Source organism: Diceros bicornis, chromosome 9 (genome assembly GCF_020826845.1).
Source record: "Diceros bicornis minor isolate mBicDic1 chromosome 9, mDicBic1.mat.cur, whole genome shotgun sequence".
NCBI lineage: Eukaryota > Metazoa > Chordata > Mammalia > Perissodactyla > Rhinocerotidae > Diceros > Diceros bicornis.
The window spans coordinates 87,120,843-87,135,848 of record NC_080748.1 but is presented as its reverse complement, the minus strand read 5'-3'; the positions used below and the strand labels follow the sequence as shown (position 1 = coordinate 87,135,848).

At 47.8% G+C, this 15,006-nt stretch overlaps 1 protein-coding gene across 6 annotated transcripts in view; it reads left to right on the top strand.

Moving 5' to 3' along the window:
* Positions 1 to 15,006, top strand: part of DCUN1D2 (defective in cullin neddylation 1 domain containing 2) — a 30,698-nt gene that overhangs the window by 13,243 nt on the left and 2,449 nt on the right. For all 6 annotated transcript variants that reach the window (XM_058548539.1, XM_058548543.1, XM_058548540.1 and 3 more), the window contains exons 4-6: positions 3,458 to 3,588; positions 11,747 to 11,829; positions 13,503 to 13,599. In XM_058548539.1, coding sequence (XP_058404522.1) covers positions 3,458 to 3,588; positions 11,747 to 11,829; positions 13,503 to 13,599 — 311 coding nt within the window. The remainder of the gene's footprint in view (positions 1 to 3,457; positions 3,589 to 11,746; positions 11,830 to 13,502; positions 13,600 to 15,006) is intronic.

Below are 15,006 nucleotides of genomic sequence, written 5' to 3'. Positions count from 1 at the left end.
AGAGAATTAGAGGCCACTCTCAGTCATCAGAAGCAAAAGATGCATAAGATGAACGTAAGAGGCAAAAATCCTAAGCAAATTATTAGCAAACTAAATCCAGCCCTGAAAGCAAATCAACCAAAAAACCGTGATGGTTTATCATGACAAAATTTGTTATAGTCCAGGAATGCAAAATTTGTTTAATATTACAAAGTCAATTGATGTAATTTATCAGTAACAGCAGAAGAGGGGCCAGGGGAGATTATCTCAGTGCATAAAATGGGTTTGATAAAATTCAGTTCTATTCATGATTTTTTTTTTATTTTATTTATTTATTTTTTCCTCCAAAGCCCCAGTAGATAGTTGTATGTCATAGCTGCACATCCTTCTAGTTGCTGTATGTGGGACGCAGCCTCAGCATGGCCGGAGAAGCGGTGCGTCGGTGCGCACCTGGGATCTGAACCCGGGCCGCCAGCAGTGGAGCGCACGCACTTAACTGCTAAGCCATGGGGCCGGCCCTATTCATGATTTTTTAAAAAAGAGGTAACTCATAGCAAACTAAGATAGAAGGGGCAGGCCTTAATCTGACCCCCTCCCCCCCAAATCGTACAGCACACAGTGTGCTTACTGGAACCTAAATGCCTGCCTTTATTCAACATTGAGCAGGGGGTCTTAGCTAGTCCAATCTACAGGTAAAATATTAGAATCAAGAAATTGGTTTAGCCAGACTGCAGGACCCGAGGTCAGCAAACAGACATTGGTCAGATTTCAGAACACTGAATGCAACAATGCAACAAAGCAGTGAATTATAAAAATATATGTCGTTTTCAGTGGCATCAAAAATACACGACACCTGAGATAAGTCTACTTAAAGATGTGTGCTACCTTCATAGAGACAGTAACCTACTCAGAGACAGGAAACCTGAACAAATGGAGAAATGTACTTCATTCATAGTTTGGAACACTCAAGTGTTTTATCCCTAAATTTATCTATACATTTACTGTGATCTCAGTCAAAACCCCAGTAAGTAGTAGACTTATGTATGTGTAATTTGACAAGCAGAGTTAAAATTTATATGAAAATGCACAGTCAAGAATAACGAACAATTCGTAAAGAAAAGGAACAAGGTGGGAAGATTTGCTCAACGAGATAATCAGGACTTTTCAGGCTGCAGTAATTAAGACCACATGGTATTGAGTGCCAGAATAGATACTTAGACCAGTGGAACAGAATGATGGGCCCAGAAACAAACCCATGTGTACAGGTACGTTTGACTTATGGCAAAGGTAGCACTTCAGAGAAGTGGAGAAAGGACATCTTTTCAATAAGGGGTCTGGGGAGAATTGGCTGGTCATATGGAAAAAAAAAAAATCATCTTGCTCCCTACCTCACACTGCATAAACATCAGTTCCAAGTGTATTGTAGATCTCAATGTGAAAGGCTAAAGCCAGAAGCCTCTGGAAGATAATGTAGGAGAAAGTGGCCGTGTGGTAGGGAAAGTTTTAAAACGTCCCCAGGGCCGGCCCTGTGGCTTAGCGGTTAAGTGCATGCGCTCCGCTGCTGGCAGCCCGGGTTCAGATCCCAGGTGCGCACCAACGCACCGCTTCTCCAGCCATGCTGAGGCCGCGTCCCACATACAGTAACTAGAAGGATGTGCAGCTGTGACATACAACTATCTACTGGGGCTTTGGGGGAAATAAATAAATTAATTAATTAAATTAAAAAAAAAAAAAGTCCCCTAAAAACCCTGTAAAGAGAAAGACTGATGAATGTCTATACTGATCATCAGGAAACACCATCAAGGGAGGGAGAGCACAGTGCACAGTCTGGGGGAGAGCCCTTTAAAGTGTTTGACTGACAAAGGCTTGTATCCCTAGTATAGGAGGAACTCCTACAAAACAGTAAGAAAAAGATAACCTAATTGAAAATGGGCGAGAGATGGAACAAGCACTCCACAAGAGAGGATTTCCAGATGGCCAGTGAAAGCACAAGAAGGTGCTCCGTCTCACTCACTGGGGAAGTGCCAGTTACGACGACAAAGGAATGTCCCCTGAGGACTCGCTCAGAATGGCTAAAATAAGACACAGTCGCACATGTAGTGGAAATGGGGTGGCAGGAGCTCTCGTTGCCACTGCTGGGCGTGTGCAGTGGGCCAGCCACTTTGCAAAACTGTTGGACATTACTGAGGAACCTGCAGGTGCACGGACCCTGTGACCCAACCATTCCACTCTGGAGTGCGTGCCTAACAGCGCATTCACGTGGGTGCCAACATACACGTACAGAGGTGCTTTTAACGACATTCTTTGTAACCAGAAAACTAGAAACAGCCAAAGTATGTATCTTCAGTAGAATATATAAATTATAAAACATGAATGGAATGGAATTCTATAGGGCAATGAAAATGAACCAGCCAGAGCTACACATGTCAGCCTCAATGAACCTCAAAGACAGAATGTTGGCACAGAAGGCCAGACACAAAATAATGCACACTGTTTGTTCCCATTTATAAAGTCCAAAAACAGGGAAATCTAACTTACACTGTGTAGGAGTGCTCGTCGGGGTCACTAAAGCAGAGCAAGAAGGAAAGGGGGTGTGTGGGCCAGAGGCACTGCTGCCCGCCCGTCCTTGATGAGGGGCTGTGCTCGTGTGCACACAACGGGCCTGCATGTGCGTGGACATGCTGGCCTGGCAGTGCTGGCCGCTCCAGGCTTCCCCCCTGTCTTTCCTCAGCCCTGCTCAACCTGGGGGCGAGGATCAGTGTGTGTTACTTTTATTCTCTTCCTTGCTTCAGTCAAAATAAAAAAGACAAGCTTTATGCTTTGCTATTCTAGATTGCTGCTTTAAAAGCTTTTTAATACTCTTAAAGGTTGTGGACTTTTAGGAAGAAAATCCAATTTTAAAGCAGTGGAGTTGTTTTATTATCCTTGGATGTTTTAATCTAGCCTGCTGTGCTGAGGAGACCCCCAGCTGCAGTCGCTTCAGTGTGGCAGGTGTACTTCCCCCGTGGGACAGCACAGGGCTGGCAGAGCGGCTGGGTTCTTCGAGGTCCCGGAAGAAATGGGGTCTTTCCATCTTGTCACTCGGCGTCTCGGGGCATTGGCCTCTGCCTGGTCAGAGCTGCAAAGTTCAACTATGTCCGTATTCCAGCTCACACAGAGGAGGGCAGGCAATTTTGTCCTTTGGTTTTTTTCTTTTAATGAGAGTTTGGTTGAGATATAGGTCACATACAGTACAATTTACCCATTTAAAGTCTCCAAGTCGGTGGTTTTGGCGCATTCACAGAGCTGTGCAGCCATCATCACATCACTTCTAAAGCATTTTGAGTCCTCTTAGCCAGAGAAAGGGGCCCACAAGAACTCCGCCTACGCCCTCTTAGACTCAGGCCTCAGGCTGCACCAAATTGCAGGGGAACTGGGAGCTGCCTGGTACTGGGAGGGCACGTCTGCCACCGTAACGGAACCCTGTCTCCCATCACAGGTGTGACAGCACGGAGAAGCTGAGAGCCCTTCTGCCAAAGCTGGAGCAAGAGCTTAAGGACACAGTGAAGTTCAAGGACTTGTATCAGTTCACCTTTTCCTTTGCCAGGAACCCCGGGCAGAAAGGTCTAGGTGAGTGGGGAGTCCACGTGTGTGAGGTGCCCCAGCTCAGTGAGGCTGCGGTGGACACGATCAGCGGGGTTCCCGGCGCCTGCTCTGTTCGTCTCCCTCTTGCTTTCTTGTTCCCCCCACTGGTTTGCTTCACATGCAGATGGACTGCTGTGCAGCACCATGCACTTGGCTCCTCGACCAGCAGTCACGCGCAACTTTAGGTTAAAACATTTAAACTTGAAAATGTAAACTAATTTGCAAGTGCCCTATGTTCTCTTGTATTCATATCCAATTGACATGGGTTAGAGAAGTCAGCAGTTGATGCCGACATCAGAGCGTGTGTCCCGGCCAGTACGCGATCCGGCTGGTAGTATTGTTGAGATTGGCCAGGCAACATCAGTCCTGTCCCAGTCTTGGAGATTTGAAGTCACCTCACTTGAAACCAGTTCTGATGTGCATCGGGTTACATATTAGGACTTCTTTCAGAGTTGTATGATTTTGCTTCATGTAACTTGTGTATCACTATAGATGGAACATTTGGAAAATTTTTTAACTTCAATTTTCACTTTGAGTTTTTGGTTCATTTGAGGGTTTTATTCTGCTTATTTTCGTTTGTTTTGACCGTTAAGTACTACACAGTTTATTTCTCTCTTACTCTTTCTAAAAATCAATCTATGTTGACCTACATTTTGTTGCCTAATGTAACAGACCTATGTTTAGTTCAGTAAAAATCTCTCACAGGTTTGGAGGGGGGAATTACATGGTCTATTAGAAAGTATGTTTTGAAGAAGCGTTCTTGAAAATAAAAGCAATGTTATAAATGACCAGAATTAGGTAGGAAGCACAAAAGGGGTGAAAATCTGCACTTAGAAAAATCTACTTCGCACATGTGCTTTCAGATCCTCACTCGTGCGTGTTTGCAGGTGTGTGTGCAGTAGACACTCTTGTCCCTCCTGTCCCTCCAACACTGTCCTCTCCTTGTCCTGTCGACAGATCCATGCAGCTGCAGATTGAGGCCACAGGCTCTCCCGTCTCAGATAGGGACGCGGGCCCGGGCTCTCCCGTCTCAGATAGGGACGCGGGCCCGGGCTCTCCCGTCTCAGATAGGGACGCGGGCCCGGGCTCTCCCATCTCAGATAGGGACGCGGGCTCGGGCTCTCCCCTGTGGGATCGGCGACGTGGGGGCGGGCTCTCCCCTCTGGGATCAGGGACACGGGCTCGGGCGCGGGCTCTCCCCTCTGGGACCAGGGACACAGGTGCAGGCTCTCCCTTCTGGGATCAGGGACACGGGCGAGGGTGCAGGCTCTCTCCTCTGGGATCAGGGACACGGGCGCGGGCGCAGGCTCTCCCCTCTGGGATCCGGGACGCGGGGGTGAGCTCTCCCGTCTGGGATCGGGGATGCGGGCACGGGCTCTCCACTCTGGGATCCGGGACGCGGGGGCAGGCTCTCCCCTCTGGGATCCGGCACGTGGGCGCGGGCTCTCTCCTCTGGGATCAGGGACGCGGGGGCGGGCTCTCCCCTCTGGGATCAGGGACACGGGCTCAGGCTCTCTCCTCTGGGATCAGGGACGTGGGGGCAGACTCTCCCATCTTGGATCAGGGACATAGGCGCGAGCTCTCCCCTCTGGGATCAGGGATGGGGGCTCGGGTTCTCCCCTCTGGGACCAGGGACACGGGCGCAGGCTCTCTCCTCTGGGATCAGGGACACGGGGGCAGGCTCTCCCATCTTGGATCAGGGACACAGGCGCAAGCTCTCCCGTCTGGGATCAGGGATGGGGGCTCGGGCTCTCCCTTCTGGGATCCGGGATGCGGTGCAGGCTCTTCTGTCTCAGGTCAAGGATGTGGGCAGCTGTCTTTTCTTAAGCACTGTTTCCTCTGCCCGTGGCAGTGGTTTTCGTCTTTGTGTTTCTCTCCATTGTTCGAGTGCTGGCGCAGCACACTGTGACGAGTCTGTTTTCAGATTCCCTCTCTCTAGGCTGGTCCGCCATGGATGAGTTTCTCCCCCTGCCGCCTCACAGATCGTGCAGCTGCCGCCTCAGGAGCTGTCAGGCCTCCGCCAGGAGGGTCCCCTTCAGGAACTTTCTTGAACAGATCTGCTTAAAGCTCCTCGAGGTGGAGGTGGGTGAGCTGCTCAGGAAACATGGGTGTGTTTTCCCACTCAAGGAAGCGGGCAAGCAGAGAGGCCTGCCCGCTGTGTGAAGGCGCAGCAGCGGAGTCCCCACACCAGAGGGCTTTGCACGTCCCACCTTGTCGTGAGTCAGAGAGCTGAGATCATGTGAAGCGTTTGAGGGGCCCCGAAGGGAGAGATGGTTCTGACACATTTGTTTGTGAGGAAAATGCTTGCTTCCCCGTGTGGCCTGATGCTGGTGAAGGATCTGGTCTCGTAACAGAGTCCAGCCTGAAAAAAGGAGGGTCCACGGCTGTCGACGCTGAGCGTGGGCATCGAGAAGAACCAGCCGACGTCAGGCCCGCTGGGTTTTGTCTGTCTCACCCCTTCGCAGGACCAACTCCTGGTAAACTGGCTGGAGAAGGGAGAGCAGGGAGCCCCTGGGGGCGTGAGACCTCGTCTGCCCCTGGGCTCCGCGTGGCCTCTCAGGCCCGTGATTTCCACTGGGGCCTCTCGTCGCCGGAGAAGAGCTGCAGGGCACTTCCAGAGGGACTGCAGGGCACTTCCAGAGGGACTGCAGGGAGACGGGACTCTGAGACCCTGGCAGCAGGACCTGGTTAGATTAGAATTTCAGATGATTCCAGCTGTGTTAGTGTGGAGGGCAGAGTTGGACTCACGGTGTTGTGTTCCTGGGAAAATTTGAATAGTGGGCATACTTTAAAAAGAAATAACTCTTGCAGTGCTACTCAGCGGTGAGCAGAATGCCAGCGTCCACCCCAGCGTTGCTGCCTCCGCCGGTCTTCTCTGCCATCAGATGTCCAGACGCAAGACTGGCCTTGACGGTCAGTGTGGCTTCTGTTTGTGGGGCTGCTTTGTCTCACCGTGCTTCTGGAAAGAAAGGTGGAACTAGTGTTTACCCAGAACCATGGTGTGGCCACCAGCTGCTTTCATGTGATCCACGTGTGGCCTACCCCCATTCTACAGACAGGGAAACTGAGGCTGAGGCGTGAACACAGGCCATGACAGTGGGGTTCAGAGCCCACCCTCACCTGTCCCGTGTGTTCACACCTCCCGGGTGGGCGGCCTGACATGGGCTGAGAGCCCAGGGGAGCCAGGATATGGGGCGCTGGGAGTCTGCAGGTGCAGGAGGGCAGCGGTGTGTGTCCCACTCGAGGTCCCACTGTCACAGGCCTGCAGGGAAAGGGCAGACGACCAGAGTAGGATCAGATCTGTCTTGGCCCCGTCCATCCCCTCCCAGTCCCTCTGGCTGCCCCAGCACTGCCTGCTTTCTAGGGCTTTCTCTGTGCTTCTCTAGCCTGTTCTCCCACTCATGTTCACTTTCTCGGGACCCTCCAGGACCCTCTTTTAACCACTCTCTGGGCCGAGGTATTTCCCATTCTACCTACATCTTCCATTTTATCCTATTCGATCTCAATTTACTTGTTTAATACTATGTTTGTATATTGTATGAGCAGAATATATTACAAGTTTAAAACTCCTAAAATATTCACAGTCTATTTCAGCACAAATGACTTCCCCTGAGTTTTTCAAAGCAACAAACATTGACGAAAAAAGACAATGATTGCCTCGTGTGGTGTTGCCTCATCTGTTTGTATCAAGGCTGGAGCCACTCAATCCTATGTGGACAGGAAAAGGCACCAACCAAAAGGGACCCCTGGCCACAGACAGGACAACCTGAGCCTCAGAAAGGGTCAGAGCTGCTATCGATGGAAACCTCCACGTGTTTAGAGTCATGAGTTCACAGTGATACGACAAAAATAAACACCAGCAAACCTTGATTACCCATAACTGTCATTGTGGTCTCAAGAAAACGTTACCAGTCTCTTCTAGAAACTAACCAGCAGATAGACACCAGAATCACAGTACTGAAGACTTGGGTGGGCTCACTCGACGTTCTCGGGGTGCCTGAAGCGGACTTGCCCACTTGGCAAGGACGAGTGCCATGTTCCTGGCGGGTGGTTCTTTCTGCCGTGGATGTTATTTCTTCTTATGCTGGCTTCTCTTTTTTAACTTCTCTCCATTTCCTGGTTTCCCCCAAGTAATACTCACCTGAACAAGAAATACCGCTTTCCACGCCTTTCTAAATTTGGCTGATTGAGGTCTGAGTGTAATTATTGTACTTCAACAGGAAGATTTAGCTAATGCTTTACTTTTGAGCAGTTTAATTCTTAGAGCCTTGTTTAGCTTCATTTTTCAAAGTGATAATTAATCTGATCCAAATTTTAAAATAACAAGAGTTATTCTTTATTGTTGTTAAATGGTTACCAGAAAAGGGCACCGTGAGGTGTCAGTGAATGATAATATAATAGTCTTTCTGACTGTTTCATTCTGTAAATATCTTTAGGATAATTAAGTTTCTGTTAGAAGTAATTATTTGTATTTATCGATTATTTTTAATCTGCGGAATTCCTTAATGTTGAAATGAAAATGTTTCATTTAACTTTCATGTGTAGGTGTTGTTTTTAGGAATCTTTATCTTATAATGTCAAGTTAACCTGCCGGAAATGGAATAGTATTCAGGGACTTTTTTACAGCTATGACTTACCTTAGTTCCTTGCAAAGTGAGGTCTGCACAGCAGCGCGTCACCATCACCAGCGTTGCAGATTCTCAGGTGGCATGCCTGACCCTCTCTTTTGGTTAGTAATTGCAACATAGCAAAGTGCCTCAAACTTAGTGGCTTCAAACAACGATCATTTGTTAGTAGCTCATGATCCCGTGGGTCAGGGGTGTAGGCCGGGCTCAGCCAGGCTGCTCTTCTGTTCCACACGGTGTCAACTCGGACAGTCTGTGGGGTTTCAGTTGGCGCTGGACTAGGTGACTCATGCGAGGGTCTGATGCCTTCGTGCTCCTCCTCGCCGCTCCCTTGAGCTTCCTTCCAGCGTGGCCTCGGGCTGGAAGGGCTGCTGATGCGGAGGCTGGGGTGCTCTAAGCAGGAGAGATGGGAGCTGCATCTCTCTTAAGGCTCCACCCTGGAAATCCTACAGCGTCACTTCCATTTTCACATTCAACATATATTTTTAATTCCATAGTAACTTCCAAGAGGGTGTAAGTTAGAGTGTAATTAATTACCCAATTTAAAGTTTCAAAATTCATTTTCTTTCTCCATGACTGTTTCAAAGAAATTCAGTATGAGGGTGAGGAATGTTTTGAAATGTTTTTGCAATACGGAGCCTAATATGTTTAGCCTTTATTTTAAATGGATTTGCCTTAGCATCAGGCGGCAGAAAAGGTGAAATTTGTAGTTTATCCTGTAATTCCTTTACTGAGAAAAAATAATTATCTTCTTATTTATTTTGTCTATAGATGATTAAATAAAATGTCTATCAGAACCATTCGCTGGAAAAGTAGAACAGTTATTGGTTTTGTTTGTTTCTTTGCTTCGTGAGAGTAATTGAGAGACTACGAAATTGTATTAAAAAAATAATAGCCTCTTCAGAAAAACGATTAGATTATTTGAACATTTCAAATATATTACACTCTATTTTAGACGGTTTTTTAAAAAAAAGAAATAAAACAAGACAAATAACTTTGTGACTACAAACCCAAACAAGACAATTGATTTTACGATTTCCAAAGTATATTACATGGTCTGTCTTCTGAAGGACTAAGTATAAATTAAAGAGGTTGATACAGGTGTTCCTGTAGTTCTAGAAAAAGCATAGACAGCAGTGGAAAAGCGTAATCAGAGAGATTTATCCTGCATTTCCTGCAGGTTTGTGTATCTGTGTGTGTGTGTATGTGTACTGTGTTGTTTTATGTAGGATTATTCCATAACCTGCACTTAACTGATGGTCAGCCTAATAAAGAGATAATTAAAGCTATTTGACTCTGTTTTATTGTAAGATGCTTAGTTAGTTTCATACTGGCGGGAGTCAGGAATCAGTTGGCTTTGAGAAATCTTGATTTTTGAGGAAATAAGTTTCATAATAATTAGCTAATTTTTGTAAGTGCCCGAAGATCCTTTTTTGACAGAAGGGACGTCTTCATTATCTAATTCTAAACGGAGCATCACAAACATAAATTTTAAATAGTGATACCTTCTTGTAAACATTTTCTTACTCAGGAGATAAGACTTTTCAGAGGGTATTGGAAAGAAAAAAGCTGCTGTAAAGACGCTTTTTGTAGCCACCAGAGTAGCTGCTGTTCTTGATTTCAGTTCTCAAGCTGTGTCATTTTGAGTTTTATTGTTGTTATTCTGCAAATGGTCAAGTCCATGAGGACAATATTAAACATTTTTATGTAGGTAATACTAAGTGTTGAAAGTGCATACATTCACTTTTAGTTGTGTGGTTTACAAACACAACTTTATATGAAAGGTTTCTAGGAGCAAACTAACCCAGAAGTCACTAGATTAAGTCTCCTCTAGAACTTTATTTTTCTTTCCTCGCCAGGTTTACCTCCATTTCTCAGTGTGAGACTTTCCATCATTAAGATGAGTTAAGTATAGATTTCAGTTAACGTTCTTCCTAAGTGATCAGGATGTAGACTTAACAGGACAAGACTAATCCTCTTAGCAGTATACCGTGGGCCCCGTGGGTGAGGTTCCATGAGCCCATCCGTACTCTGAGTCCCTTCAAACTTCCTGACCATGTGTTTCTTTCCGATTAAGACTGCAGGGTATTTCAGATGAGAAAGTCTGTAATGACCTTAAACACCTAGGGAACGTAGGCGTTTTATCTCGAGTTGGTTGCTACGCATGCATCTCCTTTGCTTATCCAATTTTAACATGATCCACCCCGGAAATCTCAGGTGAGAGCTCTAACGTTCATAACTTCTGTCCAGGTGGGACCAAATAAGATTAAGATGAAAATCTTCTGAAAAGTATTTAGTTGGGTATTTTGCATTTAAAAGAATCTGTTATCTTAAGTATTCATCTGCTTTTCGCATTAGTTTATCTGGCATATGTACATAAACGTGTAATTAGGAAATTATTATAACTGTTCTTTTAATTGTCTAAAAGTGGGGAGTGCTATTCAACATGATTAACGGTTGTCAATTTTAAGAAGTAAACTTCTCTGCCTCTTTAGGTACTTGCTGTATCAAGCATATAAAAAGTAATAGGTGTTAAACTTTGGTGAGCCGAGAAGTCTCTGGGTTGGGATAATATCCTAACACAGCCTAAACTTGACGTTCATATTCCGTTAAGATGCCGGTTAAGACTGAGCACTGCAGTGTGGGTCTGTGTAGAAGCTGTGAAAGGGTCATTGCCTTCCAGTCAGGGAGAACACGGACTTTGATTAATCATCAGTCTCGATTTTTAAAGATCCTTGCATCGGGGAAAGTACTTTTCTCTAAATGTGCTTGTTTGTCTTGACTATGTCTTGAGAAATTCAAGTCCTTGTAGTGCTTCTGTGACTTACTTCCGAATCAGATTCTGTTTGAGTGGCAGGACAGGTCTGTTTGGAAAGCGCTGTATCCCTTCCTTTCTAAACAAGTTGTTTAACTTGTAGTTCATCGCTTAGCACATTGGCCTATTTTTAAAAAATAAATGATATACATTAATAGTATCTAAGTTGGTTCAGGTTTATTTGTTTATTTTTTATCTTATTTTTTTGCTGAGGAAGATTAGCCCTGAGCTAACTTCTGTGCCAGTCCTTCTCCACTTTATATGTGGGTCGCCGGCTCAGCATGGCTGACAAGTGGTATAAGTCTGTGCCCGAGATCTGAACCCACAAACCTGGGGCTGCTGAAACGGAGCGTGCAAAAACTTAACCGCTATGCCACAGGGCAGGCCCCTCAGTTCAGGTTTAAAAAAAGCCCAATATATATGAAAATGAGAGTCGTCGAAACTGAGTAAGTCGGTGATAATTATTTACATGTTCAAATAAAGTAATATGCAATTTTTTTAAGACATTTTCCAAGAGTTATAAAATTAGATTACATACAATTTCAGGAACACTTATGTAAGGATCAGCCCTCGTATTACTCTTGGGTAAGACTGCTGAATTTTATTAAGTGAGTGAATATCAATGTGCTAAGATGTGGTCATTTTTTGTGCAGTGGAAAAAGAAATTGAGATTTATTAACTGCTCTTTCTCTCTTTTTGCCAGATTTAGAAATGGCTGTTGCATATTGGAATTTAGTATTATCTGGAAGGTTTAAATTTTTAGATCTCTGGAACACCTTTTTATTGGTAAGTGCCCCTCTTCTTGCTGTGTGTGCCCAGTGTGAAGGTGGGAGCGGGGGTCGTCAGGTTGCGTGGCTGTACATGTCATCTCACCAAGTGTTGTACATGGGTGTGGTGCAAAACCCAAGTCCCACACGGAGATCACCGGGGAGCCCCCAGGTGGCCGCTCGGCTCTGCCCCTGCCCATGCGTGGCTGCCGAGCTTCAGGCAAGGCTGCTCCGAGGTTGCCCTCGACAGTGGCTCACAGCAGGCACACAAAACTCCTTCCAGGCTGGGGTTTCAGATGATCTGCTGCAGATCTCGGCAGCCGTCCATTCATCACCTTTTCTGAGGAACCCAAATGACTTCTGTGCTTCCTCTGAGAAGGTGCTAGTGCCACACTTCCAACACTGCCATGGACTGTGTCCCGTCGTGAGTGGAATGCCGCCACTGTGTGTGCTCACAGCCGTACCACCTGGTTTATGATGCTCAGAAGGAGAAGAGGGCTTAGCTGGCCCCTTGGGCGCGAGCCCCTCTGTGCTGGAGGCAGGCGCTCCAGTTGTGCCGGGCCTGCTTGGGCAGACAGCTCCTCCTGGCGTGAAGCAGGGGAAGCGGTGTAGCTGTGGGCTGTGTGAAGTGCATGCAGTACAAGGATACACCCCGACTCCGAAATAGACAATCTCGAGATAGTGGCTGTGCCCAGAGCTCCGCCGGGCGTTCCGTCCGTGGAGAGAAGGGCAGTCCCCTCGGCACGGACCCTTCAGAGAGTGGTTGTCTCGAGGCCCTCCTGGAGGCAGCATGGGAATGCCTGGACTCAGCCTCACAGGTCACGTGTGCTCTGTCCCGCCACTCACTCGTTTTGTGGCAGACATTCCCAAGAGAACCTCCACACACCTGCTCAGAGAGGGGCAGGGGCGCTCTGCGTCGCTGTGGCAGCAGCACCTTGGGACACCCGTGTGCCCCTCAGGAGAGCGCAAGTGCAGCAGCTGCGGAGCAGCGAGGTGCAGTCTTGGCTTACATGCGCCAGGCAGGTCCGTTCACAGTGCCGAGTGGAGAAGACACAGCGGCAGAGGACCACATGTGATGTGCTGGCAGTTACGTGAACGCTTTAAAGCGTAAGACAGGCTTCCGCGTCGTCAGCGCATCCGTGTGCACGTGCTGTGTGTGCAGAGACGGGCAGAGGGAGGGGTGCCGGCAGGGGGCGGAGAGCAGGGCCGGGGGTTACGGGTTTGCCTCTTCAGCTCTTCCGCTGTTCTCCGTGTTTTTGGTATATCTAAATATTGAATAACAGATATTTTTAGAAAATTGTGCCATCTCACGTCAAGATCTACCTGGTATGTAGAAAAATAAATGTCTCGAAATACAATTTGCCTGTTGTCCTGCCTTGTTTCTGTGTTGTTGGGGGGTCAGGTGGAGATTAACAGCGCTGCCCTTCTGTTTGACTGAAACGGGAGTTTATCATCTTTGTATTTTAGATGTTTCTTTCATTTTGTTTTTAGATGTCTACTTTCTATATTTGCACGTTGGCTTTATGTAGCTCTCCACGTTTATGCAGACCCCTGTTATTACTTGTAACTGTTAACAGTTTTGTTATGGTGCTTATTCCTCATCAAAGTACGTACTGAGGTGACTAGGCCCCCAGAACGCCTGCGAGTTACATCTGTGTCTTAAATCTCATGGGTTTTTCTCTTCTGTGTTAGGAACATCACAAAAGGTCAATCCCAAGGGACACTTGGAACCTTCTGCTAGATTTTGGAAACATGATTGCAGATGACATGTCTAACTATGACGAAGAAGGTACGAGAAGTTGTGCTTCAGATGACCGCCAGAGGTGCTGCTGTGTGTGCTGATTGTTCCTGCCCCTGGACCACAGGACGGCAAGGAGGACCAGGGAGTGGGGTCACAGGCCCTGGGGTGTGGGGCGGTGAGGAGGACTGGGCAGTGGGGTCACAGGGCCTGGGGTTGGGGGCAGGGTGGAGGGACCAGGCAGTGGGGTCACAGGCCCCAGTTGACTCCCGACCCTGCCCCGTCAGTGAGGTGGGGGTCATGATGACAATATCCACTTTTTTCTGTCTTGTGGGTCACACTGAAGAGAAACAGGGCTTCATGTTTAGTTGAAGTCAGGAAGACATCCTCTCCAGTACAGCTCTCACACATGGGCGTACAGAGGGCCTGGGCAGAGCCGTAGACCAGACAGGTGTTTGGAAGCCAGAGCTCCAAGGTCACGATCCCGGGTGATGACTCAGGTCTGTTACGCCATCATGCCGTTTAAGCTTGTTAGGAGACTCCAGCTCATGTTTACTCACGTGAACATAATCCCATGTTCAGTCATCCCCACCCCAGGTGTTTTGGGATATGCAGTCAGGAACGTTTGAATGCCTGCCTCGCAGTGGGCGCTGTGCTACATTGGGAAGGAATGCTCCACTCTGTGCCTCACCCATCTGCTCCTACACCACCCAGCTAGGAGGTGACCCCTCTGGGACCTCCTCCCCCCGGTCCTCACTCTGTTCTAGAAAGTGAGGGCTCCTCAGGGCTGCACTCACCGCCATGGTGTGTTGTGTCCTCAGCACTTTCACACCCCCTCGAGCAGAGCAGGCACTCGGTAACCAGTGAGTAGGTCGGAAGCCCAGCTTTCAGGAGCGTCAGCCGCCGTAAGTGAGACGAGGCACGGCCACATAAAAAGGAGCCAACAGCGTAAAGTAGCGAGTGTCCCGCCGGCCGATGGGTAGTGTCTGAGTATCCTGGGCGTTTTGGGGTTCCTTGGAGTCCGGGGGAGGGGGGGACTGGTCTCGGGGAGGGGGCTCCACTCAGGGAGAAAACAGCACCTCTAGTGGCCAGAACTCGGTACTTTGAGGAAAGAGGCTGTATGGTTCAGCCTGGGAGGGCGAGGGGCCCTCTGTCGTTCCTGACTGCCTGGGGCAGGGGCCGAGGGCTGTGAGGCCAAGGGCCGTGAAGCCACAGCGAGGACACGCAGGCCAGCCAGCCCTGTGGCCATGGTCATTAGAGAGGGCCATGTCCACGCGAGCACAGCAGTATTTGCCGGCCTTGGTCTGGCTAGAGCAGAAGAAATGAATTAAGTGAAACACAGGCTCATTTGAGTTCTTGAAATATAAGTGTTGGATTGTGAAAACAATGCTTTGAATATAAAAATAGTGCTCTAAAATGTTGATTTTTTTTTTAATCTGTTTGTTTGCTTTCCTTTAG